Below are 15,095 nucleotides of genomic sequence, written 5' to 3' on the forward strand. Positions count from 1 at the left end.
AGCATGAAGTTACTTGAAACCGAACCGCTAGAAGAGCAATGTGCAGAACTGATGTATACCATAATTTTAACCATATAGGAATTCATTGGGACTGATGTGTAGTACGTACCTTTAGGTTTGCGTTATTCAAATAGGTCCTACTGTATGGGTTGGGTGAGTCACCAATGATGTCCCATTGAAAGTACCATTGGTTATCTTATTGAAAATCTCACTTTTTTGTTTTAGAGTAATTCAAACTTTAGAATAACTGAAGGAATCAGCAATGGCATCTCTCTTGAGTTGATCCACCCATGCAAGAAAGCAATTTCCGTAGGACACAATTTCGGTTTTCAAGACAAGTTGAACAATGTTTGGAAGCATTAAAATAGCCAAAATTAGCTTGCTTGCACGACACATCCAAGGGCCGGACCCTTTATACCAATCGTCCTTTACATTGTTTTTCAAGCCCTTCAATTAAAACAGAATATGCTTCTTGTTCCTATCGTCCTTTACATTGTTGTTCCATACATATCATTTATGTATAGAAATTCAATCTTTGAAGACATCAACAATGGGAAATTGTGCTGCCCTCTCAGCTTCAGCAAGGGGTGTTTTCAAGAAAAGCAAGGTTTTACCTATCAAAACCACATTCAAGCTTCCAGCTCCATTACCCAGCTGGCCACCTGGTATGTGCTACCGCCTCTAATTTAGACACACACTATATGTGTTTGATGATGATATATTTTCTCTTTGGATACATAGTTTATATGTGCTAATTAACTTAATCATACTCTTTTACTTAAACATTAATTATCCTTAATTATACCATGTTTCAGGTGATGGGTTCGCAAGTGGAAGCATCGATCTAGGTGGATTACAAGTATACCAGATATCATCTTTCACCAAAGTCTGGGCTACCCATGAGGGGGGACCAGACAACCTTGGGGCAAGCTTCTTCGAACCTTCACCCTTAACCCAAGGTTTCTATATGCTTGGTTGCTATAGCCAACCCAACAACAAACCTCTTTCGGGATGGGCCCTTGCTGCAAAGTTAACAGAACATAGAGACGAAGATAAAGATGACCACCTTTTACTCAAGAAACCACTTGATTACACTCTCGTGTGGAGCAGCGAGTCCTTGAAAAATCTAAAGAAAGATGGCGATGGCTACGTCTGGTTACCCACTCCCCCACAAGGTTATGAAGCCATCGGCCATGTGGTCACTACCTCTCCGGAGAAGCCATCTCTTGATCAAATTAGGTGCGTTCGATCTGACCTCACTGACCACTGTGAGGCTGACTCGTGGATTTGGGGACTAGGTACCACTGGTGATGCCAATGGTTTTAATGTGTTTAGCCTCAGACCAAGCAACAGGGGGACCCAAGCTATGGGTGTACCCGCTGGCACATTCGTAGCCCTAAATGGTCTGCCTTCGTCTACTATTGAGATCGCTTGTTTGAAGAACACGCTATCTCTATCTAATTCTCATATTTACATGCCCAACCTGACTCAAATTGAGGCATTACTTGAAGTTTACTCCCCACTCATATACTTGCATCCTGACGAAGCATACCTCCCTTCTTCGGTGGGCTGGTTTTTTAGTAATGGGGCACTTCTATACAAAAAACAAGGTGATGCAGTTGCCATCGAACAAACGGGCTCCAACCTTCCCCAAGGTGGCTCAAATGATGGCTCTTATTGGCTGGACCTACCCGTGGATAAAGGCGCCAGTGAAAGAGTGAAAAAGGGAGATCTACTCCACTGTCAGGTGTACTTACACATAAAGCCCATGATGGGCTCAACATTTACGGATATAGCCATATGGGTCTTCTACCCTTTCAATGGGCCATCGAGGGCCAAAGTTGAGTTTTTCAACGTCTCATTAGGGAAGATAGGCGAGCATGTTGGTGATTGGGAGCATTTGACCTTACGAGTCAGCAATTTCACAGGGGAACTGTGGAGGGTCTTCTTCTCACAGCACAGCGGGGGCACTTGGGTGGACGCTTCCCAGCTTGAGTTTGAAAATGGAAACAAAGCAGTGGGCTATGGGTCATTGCATGGGCATGCCTTGTATCCAAAGGCGGGGCTTGTTTTGCAAGGGAGTGGAGGAATAGGAATAAGGAATGATACAGCCAAGAGTAAGAAGGTATTGGACACTGGACGAAGCCCTTTATTAGTCTCGGCTGAGTATTTGGGGTCGACTGTGACTGAGCCACCATGGCTCAACTACTCTAGGAAATGGGGTCCAAACATTAGTTATGACATTGCGGACGAAATCAAAACGGTGGAGAAAATTTTGCCTGGAAAGCTCAAATCTGCTTTTGATAAATTCGTAAAGAGTCTACCAAATGAAGTACTGGGGGAAGAAGGGCCTACAGGTCCCAAAATGAAGAACAGCTGGACTGGAGATGAAGTTTGACTCACACACTTTCCTTTAAGTTTATGTAAGATTATTTCGGCAATATCAATTTCATCCTTTTTTGCCAGTTTAGCATGCATTCCCACCTCAATGTGAAAAATAACATACAAAAGAAATAAAATGGTGAGTCAGAGTGCAAACAGTCAAACAATATGGGGTAGAATATTTTATTTATTTATTTTCATCCTTCAAAAGAAAGTATTTATAATAGAAAGTGTGTAAACTCTAATAGGGTTATACAAGGAAAAAAATAAAATCCTAATTACACAAGATTTGTACAAAAGAGAAAGAATTAAAATCCTAGTAGAATAGGAAATAAATCTCCTAATAGAATTAGGAAATAAATTCTTGGTTTAAAAAAAATATTAGTCAACCCTATAAAAATTCCTTGTTCCTTCTTTGATGGATCCTCACCACCCTTCTTAATACTTACTTTGTATTTATGGAACCATAGTTATGCATATGGGCAAATGTCAAGTGATGAGAAGAATGGTGAGTATTCACCTTGAGTTAAAGTGGTGAGGCACCTCAAACCAAATAACAGGATTCATGCAAGTTAAAGAAAATCTAGCTAATGTTATTTAGATTCTATAAGATCCACAAATGGCATGTCATAGGATCAACAACTTTATGTCACAAATCTAGCTAATGTTATTTAGATTCTTGTGGAACGAAAACTACGACGCCTAGTCATATACCCAGGTATCACTAGCTTTGACTCGTATCGTAATAGACATCGCCTATCTTCAAGAGACAACCAACCAGCAACTCAAGGTGGAGGAGCCCATTTCCCAGATTTGAACTCTTTGTAGAAGCTGGAACGTTTAGAAACAACAAAAAACACTGCCCGGGAAAAACCAAACAATTGTCATAAGAAAAAATGAAAGGAATGAAACCGACACGATAGTAACTGTGTGCTAAAGACAGACCTGGGATCCCCGGAATAACAAAGTTAGGTTCTTTCAGAACATCATGTAGTGTTCTTTTCTCATTTACTTTCACCCATTTAGAGGAACCTTTGCCTGACGAACATCTGATAAAGAAAGTTCAGATAAACTTGTCAAGAAAACGAAATCCTGGGAAAAATGGGCTCAAATAATGTTTCTTTGCAATTAGTGATAGTTTAAAGAATGGAACAGTTTTTCAAGCTGAAAGAAGTCATGTACAAAATTTAGTTGGCAACAGAACACAGTAAATACACCCCAAGACACGGATAGAGGCGATTAAAATAAGGTCATGGGTGTAAATTACATATGACTATAGTAAACTCTAATCATATTGAATGTAAGACCTGGCTTTCTGCACCAATAAACATGTATATAGGAGAAACTAAATTGTCCATGATCAGAGGCCACCAACAAATGACTTTTCATAGATTAAACCATACACACGTGTGCATGCACAACCATAATTAAGATGAATTTCACTCTAGTGCATCATGAAACATATCCAGCCTAATAGTTGAATGCTCAAATGGATAATCAACAAATAACTGGTAAGGACAGAAAAAGATGGTGTAGTGTCACTTGGCACAGGAAATGTAGGAAAAAGAAACTTGAAGACACCCTACCTGCTGAGCTGCCATCAGTAGAATTCTCATTTGCATCCTTTTGCTCATCACCGATGTTTTCCACATGAGAAGCAGCAGTGCCCTCTAAAAGACAACAAAGAATCTTTGTTGTTGACAGAGAAACTCCTGAACCTGCCTGATAAATCAAGGACAGAGAAATTAGAAAATGCACAATTAATTTCATCTTTAAAGATACAGAAAATTATTCCTTGCTGACATACCCACGAAGATATGGAGATAACGAGGTTTATACAAGTTCATTCATACACCTCTTTTCCTACTCTTTAATGCATGGGCATTCACAGGAATACCCAGCATGCTCTATTAGTTACACTTTCACCTCAATTAACCACATTGCAATACAAAGGAAAAGTTTGGAATTTCAACAAGCCAGTTGTGATCTCATGTCCTAAGAATTGGAAACTAAGCGAACCAAATATCAAATCACAATCCCGCAGCATGCATACTAAAGTCTAAGAAAAATAAACTCAAAAGAGTGGATAGCAGCACCCTAGTATCAGATAATGCGTTTATGTCAAACCAACAGTCATGGCTCATGCCACAACATCCAGTTCTAGAGATTTAATAATTATCATCGCTTCATGTAGATGATATGGTCAAACTCCTGAGACTTAGCCAATTACTCTCAGAAGTCAAATATGATGCAAGCAATCCAAAATATAGATGAACTTGCTCATTTTCCTTTGCTAGAGAAGTTCAATAATACAGAATATTAAGAAGATTCTTCAGAAAGCAACTTCCTTTTAATATTGAGTATATGTAAACCAAATTACAAAAAAATAAAATGACTTACTTCATAGTATAATTCAACAGCTTCACGAGTGTAATGGTGTTCCTGATCCCATGACAAAGGTGGGCAGCTTTCTGAAAACATGTTTGAATGCTCAGGAAACCACAAAATGCACATATATCCAAAAGCATTAGATGCTGCATTGAAAACTCATAGGCAATTCAACTTTAAAATATAGCAGAACGCTTTAAAAGAAGGATACCATATCCAGATGAGCTGACAACATTTCAGTCTCACAGAAATCCTCAATGAAGTCACTGGACATAACCTCTGCATACAGCAGAAGAACTGGCCAATGAAGAATATTATTCTTATCTAATACAGGCTTTCTTAATCCTGTAAGTTCTTGATACATTGCCTTCCCAATTTTCAGTCCTCTACTTTCAATCGTGGAAACAAGGTCCTGCATAGTTTCAACAAAGAAATAAACATGAGCCTGAGAACAATCACAAACAGTTCATTCATAATTGTATCATTCCATTAGTAATATAACCAAACCTTAGCCTCTGATATAGCCTTGGAAACTTGAGCCTCACGCTGTTCATGTTCCATCTTCTTTGACTCAATTTGCCTTAACAGCTTCTTTAGCTCTTCGTTACTTGGGTCATGCTTAAGCCCATTTTGGCAATGCAAAGTTGATTCAGGCAACAAGTTCAGCTCTTTCGCTTTCGGTTTGGGGTTCAGACCGTTTTTCCATCAATAGTGCCAGTGCTTCTTCGAATTCACTTCTTTTCTATTTTGCTTTTCTTGTTCTGCTGCTGGCAACTAGCGCTGCGACATATGATTGCGAATGGGTTTGCTGGGCTGAGTTTATGTTTTCCTATAGGCCTTTTATGTCATTTGGATTCTCAAGATAGATTTTAGTGTAGTTTTTGTTTTGGGCCTTCGGCTCAGCAATTGAAGTCATAACCTTTACCCATGGGCTAATGCGAAACTTCATTGCTACAAACCCAAATAACTCTTTTTCCTTTTTCTTATTATACAATCGACATTGGTGAAGAGTTACAAACCTAAAATATTAGGTATAAATATAAATACTTTTTAATATTGAGTATAAAAATAAATACCTTTAACTACTTGAGCTACAATCCTTGTACAATGATGACTTTTTGTTGGACCCAAAAAGAAATAAACTTGTTATTTTCATTGGGTTTTTAGTACTAGATATGCCGACATGTTTTGTTGGAAAAAAATAATAATTGAACTTGCTCTTCACCACAGAAGAGTTCGATGATAAAGCTAAGTTCAAACATCATCTCCTGCCAACATTTATGGAGCAGATGTTTGATAACCTTTGATTTCTTTTACTGCTGGTAGTCAGCTGTAATAGATATTAACAACCAATGTCAAACTTGTTTAGGTTAATCAATCGGGAACCAACTATATTGAATATCAACTTTCATTTGTGCCACCAGAAGAATCAAAACTACCAAGCATGAAGCTACTTGAAACCGAACCGCTAGAAGAGCAATGTGCAGGACTGATGTACACCATAATTTTAACCATAAGGAATTCATAAAATAGGAGAAGATTGTGAAAAACAACCAGCCTCTATACAGCATCTCACCTAACAATACCTTTGTACATTCAAGACTTCATAAGACTATACACGACCAAAGCTCATTACACCCGTAAGCCTGCAGATAATCATTTTGCTGAAACACAAATTGTGTTAAATAGCTTCTTTCAATTTGAAAGCACAAGCGAGGCTCGCTATACCCATGCAAGCTTCAGGTCTTTAATTAGGGAAGCAAGCACGGATAGAGACGGTCGAGACTACACCTGTGTGTGAGACCATTCCAAGAGATTTCGAACTCAAACATAAGCATTCCTGGCTCTATAAAAGTAGGCTTAGATGAGATGGCACAGAATCACTTGTTACCACTTGTTCCTGTTTCTTTACAACGTGTAGAATAATCTTATGTCTGGCTGGTCTTTAAGTGAGCTGCCTTATGATAGTTTCTTATGTCTTAAACTTTAGGGTCATACAATGTTTAAGTAAAACCCAATTTTAAATTGGGATAAAATGTGTCTATGTTGGTTGATTTATTTACAAATCATGCCACTGGATCTTTATTTGGTTGCTAACCGTTTTCCAATCACCTAATTAAGGCAAATGAATAATACCTCACTGCACATTTATGTTTCCACTCCCATAAATAATGGGCAACAATCAAATTACTTCTAGTATTCCCTCCTAACCTCCTATGGGTCGAATAAATGAATTTTATTATACATCCTCCAATTATATTTAAACATTATCTAATATCCTCCAATAATATAGATGTATATGTATAATATATATTCTAAAACGTACAATACTCATAGAAAAAATAGGTACGTTACTTTGTATGTTACTCATACAAAAATATATATATTCTAATATTAGGTATAATACTCATAGAAAAAATAGGTACGTTAATTAGATGATACTATGTTTAAAAAAAAAAGGGTAAAAAAATATGTAGCTTGAATGAATGAATTTTTTGTACCCATTATGTAAGAAAATAGGTACATTATTTCCATACAAAAATAGGTATGTTACTTTGTAATAGAATTTTTTTTTACACTTTCTATAAATAAAAAACATATTTACAAAATAACATACCTATTTTTCATTATTTCTATATTATAAAAAATAGGTACATTGAATATAAACATATAAGTATGATAAAAACGTTTCTTTTTTTCGCTAGCATGACTCAAATGGTTAAACCCATAATTAAAACCTATAATAAAACAATTAAATATGCAAAATGAACCCCATTATAAATGGACAGTTAATGATGATTGATTTAAAGACCAAAATTTTGGAGGGAATCACCATAATAAATTGTCAAAATTAAAACACCACCACATAAAACGTTGAATTTTAAATAAGGAGTCTAAAATTTATAATAAATCAGATCTTAAGCTTGATAAGATAACTTGATGAGTTGGATCCTAGTCATGGGTTTTTACTTAAAAAAAATTGGAAGTATAACAAGATGTGGTACATGTATAGAATTTTGTGAAAAGCCCGTAGGAAGGAAAAGAGAAGCCTTAGTAAATGGACCTTCATCCTTCCATTGATATTTTTCCATACGGCTATATAGGTCTACTTCCCTTAAGCATTTCATTCAGCTCCTAGAGTTTGTTAAAGAACCTTTAGGTTTGAGTTATTCAAACAGGTCCTATCTTATTTCCTTTATTTTTTTATCTTTTAAATTTTTTAACTGTGACTATGGGCAATGTACACCCATGGGTACCATCCTACCACCACCTAATTTAGCAAGGAATTCTTCATGGGGTCTTGGACACACCCAACCTGGGTTTGATTTACTTTTAATGACCTTGAACTTTCTCCTATCAGCAGCTCAACCTCAACACTTGCAAAAACACTACCAAAGTGTGGGGGTAGAGCTATTGATTTCTTTTACTGATATGGTAGTCTGCTGTAATACTTATTAACAACCAATGTAAAACTTGTTTAGGTTAATCAATCGGGAACCAACAACTATATTGAATACCATCAACTTTCTTTTGTGCACCAGAAGAACCAAAACTACACATGCAACACTACCAAGCTGATGTTAAGCAACTCCATTCCCTCAATCATTATGTCTCTGTTCAAAAAGAGACAAATTTCACATGTGCCTTGCCTTAGTAGGACGATCAGAAGAAAATCAAAGTTGAATGTGAGTTGATGGGCAAGTAACCGACCACACCACCAGATGGATGTCCGATAGATGACAATAACATCTCTCTAGAAGGTATGCATAAAGTACGCAGTGAAGTTTGACCAGTGACTGGCATCAGAATTGTAAAGTGTATAGATGCATATCATGCACGTATCCTCCTATATAGGAACCCTAATCGAAAGCAAATTATGTAACCATTTAGAAGCAATTTGGGCTCTATATCATAAAGCTGACCGGAGATAATCCTAAATCTGTGGGCTTGTATACAGCCATGGAGCCCCAGTGGAGCCCACATTTTCATTCTCCTTCCTTTTTTTCTCTCTTTTTAACAGCAATTTGATTTGATGTGAACTGGCATAACTAATGGATATTCCCACTTCACATTGCATCCACTTTTTTATAGGTGATTTTCAACCAATCATTATAAAAAAAATATATATTTGTAGCTCTATATACATTAACACTCACGAGCATACCATCCACAACTTATTCACAGCAAGTTGAATTCTGGACCATATAAAGTATACGTACTGGAGTTTGAACGCATGCACCGTATATATAATACGCATGCCCCATGTATTTAACCGAGAAAATAAGACCGATGCATCCGTCGGTAAGTAAACAATTATATAAGGATTAGGATAAAAACAAAGATAAGTCAAAAACTAAATAAGTCTGCAAACGTTCGCCTTCTAGATGCAATTTGGACTAATAGAGTAGGTGTATCATTAAAAAAATAATATTTGTTGGGTTCTCTCGCTCTATATATACATCCAAACCTTACAACATTTCGTCCCACAAAAAAAAATAGCAAACCTTAACACTCGTTTCATCTCTCTTCTCTATTTTCAGCATGAAAGCAATGTCTTATAACTTTGGGCAGGGTTTCAACACCACTCTAAAATTTGTGGGGTTTCTGTGCTTCATGAATCTGATTTTGCAGGTTAATTCCAACCCTACTGCAGCTCCTATGAAGCTGCCTAATACAGATTTTGCAGCCAATGATCATTACTTGTTGCCCAAAGATAGAGCTCCGCTTCCACCTGGCGGCCCCAATCCATGTATCCCAGGAGTCGGTAATGTCCATTGCAGGTTTTTATAAATAAATACGTTTTAGCATGAAATAATATTAGATCTAGGCTAGTCTTGTTTCTGACAATCAAATCAATTCCCTGATTTGGACAACAAAAAAGTGTTATATATTTTAGGGATTGAATTTTTGTCTGTTTATCTTTGATGGTTTTTTGTGTGTGTTTACATTTTGGTTTATTATTAAATCTGACCTAGTCTAATCATGTGGTCGATCAGCATTCGAGTCAAATAGGTCAGCACTGACTTATAAATACATGCTTGAAACTTCTGGAACCAAGTTCACACTCTGAAGTCAGTATATATATAATGAATATCAACGTCTAATAACTAGCTAATTAGTTGTCGGATTAACAGTAATTGTATTTGATTACTGGTTTATTAATTTGTTGCAATGTTACAGGGGGTAAAAGATCATGGCCCGAGTTGGTCGGCGAAATTGGGGAAGCTGCAGCCGTAAAGATAGAGCGAGAGAACCCTAATGTTCGAGCAATCATTGTAGCGGAAAGCACTCCAAGTCCAACAAAGGACCGCAAGTGTGACAAAGTTTGGGTCTGGATCGATACAAACGGAGTCGTGACAAGGGTCCCTGGTGTACGCAACTAAAAAGAATTCAAAGGAATATTTTCAATGAGCATCGTTTTCAATGAATAAAGTTGTTAATTATAACATGCATGAGCACGAGCACCTCTCTCTCTTTCTCTCTCTCTCTCTCTCTCTCTCTCTCTCTACTTGTCGTAATCTTTTGGATATGGTGGGATCGGTCAAAGGATGACGCGATCCCTTTGACTCTGGTTTATTTATTACTTCACAAATATAATATAATAGACTCCAGGAGTGTCCACCAACCATATACATTCTTGGCAATTGGCAACTGCATCATCCAAAAATCTGGCGACTTTAAAATAATGTTTATCATATGGCGCCAAAAATCTGGATAAAGTCTTCGCCGTCGTTGTGTGGGACTGGCAGATGGAATGTATCGTCGTTTTTTGGTCAAACAACAAATAAAGCTTACACCTCCATGTCATGTTGCCTCTAATACAACAATAAACTAATAAAAAAACAACATTTAAATAGTGCGTGCACATCTCTTTCACGGAAACCCTGAAAACAAAATTCATTTGGCAACTTGTGAGAACAACTTGTTTCACGGAAACCCTACCTGCGTAATATTGCACATCTCTTTCCTTCACAAATGGCTCCCTCACTGGAATTCACATCTATTATCTCAACCACAAACACTCGTATTCATTTCCTTCAATTATGCCTCTATGGAATTAGCAGTGCGATATGAAAATCAAAGCCTCTATGTCTTGTTATACTTTAAACTACTTTTAATGACCTTCTACTTTCTCCTATCACAAGTCATCTTTACGTCTTGTTAATGACCTGCTCTTGTTCTTTTGTGTTTGTCGGCTGAATTCGTTTTTGTAGGTAAATGGACACGTGTGGCCAAATTTACATACAATTTTTGTGTTTGAGAACATACATTCCTTTTCTTTATTTAATGACTCTCGTGCTCTTGTTCTTTTGTGTTTGACAAAATAGAATCACGACAAATTGTACAATAATAGAATTTTGACCGGACCTCTTCTGTAACTACAACAACTCCATCAGCAGCAAAAACCATGTCCCTCACCACTTCAACCTCAACACTTGCAAAAACACCATCAAAGTGAGGGGGTAGGTATACCGTAATTTTAACCATAAGGAATTCATAACATAGGAGAAGATTATTAAGCAAGTCCATTCCCTCAATGCACGTATCATATAGGAACCGTATTCGACACCACACTTGCATGCCCATTAATAATATAATCAAACCTTAGCCTCTGATATAGCCTTGGAAACTTGAGCCTCACGCTGTTCATGTTCCATCTTCTTTGACTCAATTTGCCTTAACAGCTTCTTTAGCTCTTCGTTACTTGGGTCATGCTTAAGCCCATTTTGGCAATGCAAAGTTGATTCAGGCAACAAGTTCAATGCAAAATACGCTTTGGCAACTCGGTACAGAGCCTATTATCAAAACCCATATTGCTAAAATCACAACCAAAAAAGACTAAAATATTCAAACAAAGCCCAGCTGAGAACAATAACATGGTAAAAATTTGAGCACCTTGACATTAGTGGAACAGAGCTTAATTGAGTCCTCAGCATCAGTAAGAGCACGTCTGTAGTTACCAAGTAAAAGATTGACATGGACCCTATTTGAAAAGAGAATAGAGGTGTCAGAGTCACTCAAAGCTTGCTGATTTATTGCTCTCGTGTAGCAATCTATGGCATCAGCGAAGTGCTTTTTGCCCATCTTCACATACTCGTTACCCTTCTCCTGCCAAACCCAACAAAAAAATATATATGAAAAAATCAAAGACAATATAATCCTATCAAGTGCTTTTATTGTGTGTGAGAGAGAAAACCTTGAATTCAATAGCAGTATTTTCTTTGAGAGTGGCTATGGCATCAGGTCAGCTCTTTCGCTTTCGGTTTGGGGTTCAGACCCCTTGTCCATCAATAGTTCCATTGCTTCTTTGAATTCGCTTCTTTTCTATTTTGCTTTTCTACTTGTTCTGCTGCTGGCAGAGTATTGCTAGAACCTTACGCAGAAGCTGGGACTTGCAGACTCATTGTGTACAAAGAGCAAAATATGATTGCGAATGCGTTTGCTGGGCTGAGTTTATGTTTTCCTATAGACCTTTTATGTCATTTGGATTCTCAAGATATATTTTATTGTAGTTTTTGTTTTGGTCCTTCGGCTCAGCAATTGAAGTCATAACCTTTACCCATGGGCTCATGCGAAACTCCGTTGCTACAAACCCAAATAACTTTTTTTCATTTTTCTTATTATACAATCGACATTGGAGAAGAGAAAAACAAACCTAAAATATTAGGTATAAATATAAATACTTTTAAATGTTTTGTTAGAAAAAAATAATAATTGAACTTGCTCATAACCACAGAAGATTTCGATGAGAAAGCTAAGTTCAAACATCATCTCCTGCCAACATTTATGGAGCAGATGTTGTTTGATAACCTTTGATTTCTTTTACTGCTGGTAGTCAGTAGCGGAGCCAGGAATCGAAACACAGGGGGTCTTAGTGTAAAATTCCAAAAAAGAAATATTTAGGATAGCATCAACATATATATTCTACATATGCAAAAAAATGAAAATAAAAACTCACATTGTTATTGGAAATTAGTGCGATAAACATTTCAAAGAATCTCATACTTCACTTACGAACTAAACACATAAACTTGAGACATCATTTTATTCGAGATCACATAGAAAAGGGAAACATATAACTAGAATTTATTAGTACAAACTTTCAGTGTGTAGACATTTTCACTAAACCTCTTCCAGCTCTCATGAAACACGAAAACATGTTGGATATCTTTTCCGCAAATTGGACATCTTTTCCACTGAATTAATTATAAAATAAGGAAAAGAGGGAGGAGGGATGAGAGAGGAGAGAGGAGAGAGGAGATTATGTAGTTACCCTAAATTCCTTAATTAAACTGCTGCCTAAGTTTTAAATTTTTTTTTAAAAAAATTAGAATGGCATGCACAGGTTGAGGCATATATTTTCACCAAATTAGACATAACATCATCTCATGCCCTCTCTGTTAGTACAAATTTTGAAAGTAGACCGACCCTTGATATCGTGCAAGCCAAAGCCATGAGGCTTTAGAAAAAGCTAAGTAGAATAGGGGTGTAAGTTGGATTGACAAAATCCGATTCCGACCGATTTCGGTCTCAGATAAATATGAAATCAGAAAATTCTGATAAATGCCGAACATTCCGAAATTCCGATCTGAAAAATTCCGAAGTTCTCTGAATCCATTCCGATCCGATATTTCCAATTTTTTTTTCCGAAAAATTCCGGATTTCTAATTATAATTGAAATATTTTTGTTTAGGTCTTATATATGTTTCATTTCTTATTTGTTAAGTTTTAGTACCCACATACAAATATTTATACATACTAAATATAGGCTTGAAAAAAAATATATACTAAACATGGTAGTGTATAACTTTAAGACTATATATATAAAGGCAAATATGCTTGATTTAATATAGCAAAAAGGTGCATATGTGTGCTTGTTATATCCAAATGTACTACGTACATATATGGTAAATGTATGGAGTATTATACTTTTTCATTTTGTATTTATGTATGTATTTTTTAAATTTTAAACTATCTTCAATTAAACTTTTAATTATAAAATCATTTTATACAAGAAACATAGATTAATTGGAGCTTAACAATTGTAGTATTACAATTGTCTAGAGCAAGATTAACGTCTAACACTCTTTATACATGTTCATGACCCACTAGAATCTAAAACCAATGTGATAGTCACTCGGCTATAACTTGAGCATCAATTGATGAATGTGAATCCATCTTTAGCATCGTATCAAAAAAATTTCATTCACATGAATAAAATATAAATATATAACATGTAGGACAAATTACTTATTTGATTAAAAATCAATATACTATAATAGATTGTTATATATATATATATATATATCACACGCGCACGCCATCTCTCTCTCTCTCTCTCTCTCTCTCTCTCTCTCTCTCTCTCTCTCTCTCTCTCTCCCCAAACTCCTCCTCTCATCCGGTTGGAAAACTTAAAACAATAAAAGGTCAATTCAAAATTGACCAAAAAAATAAAAGGTGAATTCAAACATGCTATAACTTTCAGATGGGGTGAGACCACCATCTACAAAGGAGGCACCTTGGCTTATTTCAAAATAAGCTATGCCTTGGGCAATTATAGTAGGTTCCGAGGATGATCAGAAAGAGGATGTCCTGTTGGATTAAAAACCATCTGCTTTTTTCTTTTTTTTCAATCCTACATCGAATTGAAGTGATGGAAAAAAATAAAAAAATAAAAAAAAGGAAACATTTCTAAATTTTTAAAACTCATTCTTTGATTTTCTTTCTATCTTAATTAAAGGTTTTCTTTGCATCTCAATATACCAAAGAAGTAATGAATTTGTGCAGACCCAGAAAAATAAATGATAAAGAAAAAATATGGATGGTGTGGGGTATTGCAACAAGGGAAGAGAGCTCCAATGAGGATCCAATGGAGAATATATATATATATATATATATATACAGTCCCCTTCTATTGAGGGATCCCTCTAATAATTTTATTTGAGGGACGTCCTTTAGGGTACTGATCGGTGCATATTTACATATCATTTTGTACCCTTCTAGCTTATGATTTGGTTATGTTTTTGAGTTAAACTTGTGCTTTTAATCCTTTTTGTGTTTATCTTTCAGTTCATTGAGCTTTAGGTAATAATGAGGGCTTTGGATAGTAAATGATGCAATCCATGCATGTTAGGGCCTAATTTGGATGAATGGATGAAGAGCTTAAAGACAAACTCAATTTTGGCTACAGTCCCCTGCCAGCTCAGTTTCGTAGGTCATATTGCAAGCTTTGTTTCAGCAACCTACATAGCTCGGATGAGGCCACATTCTTCATGAAAGTTGTTCCAATGGGTGTGTACTATAACATATCCAAAATTCAGCCC

The 15,095-nt window shown here is 36.3% G+C and overlaps 2 protein-coding genes across 2 annotated transcripts; one reads left to right on the plus strand and one right to left on the minus strand.

Moving 5' to 3' along the window:
* Positions 1-466: 466 nt before the first annotated feature.
* LOC110750075 (hypothetical protein At1g04090-like) lies at positions 467-2,541 on the plus strand. The gene is made up of 2 exons (XM_021950337.2): positions 467-665; positions 816-2,541. The coding sequence occupies exons 1-2, from the start codon at positions 551-553 to the stop codon at positions 2,396-2,398; spliced, it is 1,698 nt and encodes a 565-aa protein (XP_021806029.1). The 5' UTR covers positions 467-550; the 3' UTR covers positions 2,399-2,541.
* A 565-nt stretch (positions 2,542-3,106) lies between these two features.
* LOC110750123 (uncharacterized) lies at positions 3,107-5,331 on the minus strand. The gene is made up of 6 exons (XM_088245897.1): positions 5,278-5,331; positions 5,017-5,182; positions 4,783-4,916; positions 3,969-4,104; positions 3,295-3,420; positions 3,107-3,213 (listed from the first exon to the last, which is right to left on the minus strand). Exons 1-6 carry the CDS (start codon positions 5,329-5,331, stop codon positions 3,107-3,109), a joined length of 723 nt encoding a protein of 240 aa, XP_088102023.1.
* Between the last annotated feature and the right edge of the window lie 9,764 nt (positions 5,332-15,095).

The sequence above is a fragment of the Prunus avium genome, chromosome 8 (genome assembly GCF_965620075.1).
Source record: "Prunus avium chromosome 8, drPruAviu1.hap1.1, whole genome shotgun sequence".
NCBI classification, from domain to species: Eukaryota; Viridiplantae; Streptophyta; class Magnoliopsida; order Rosales; family Rosaceae; genus Prunus; species Prunus avium.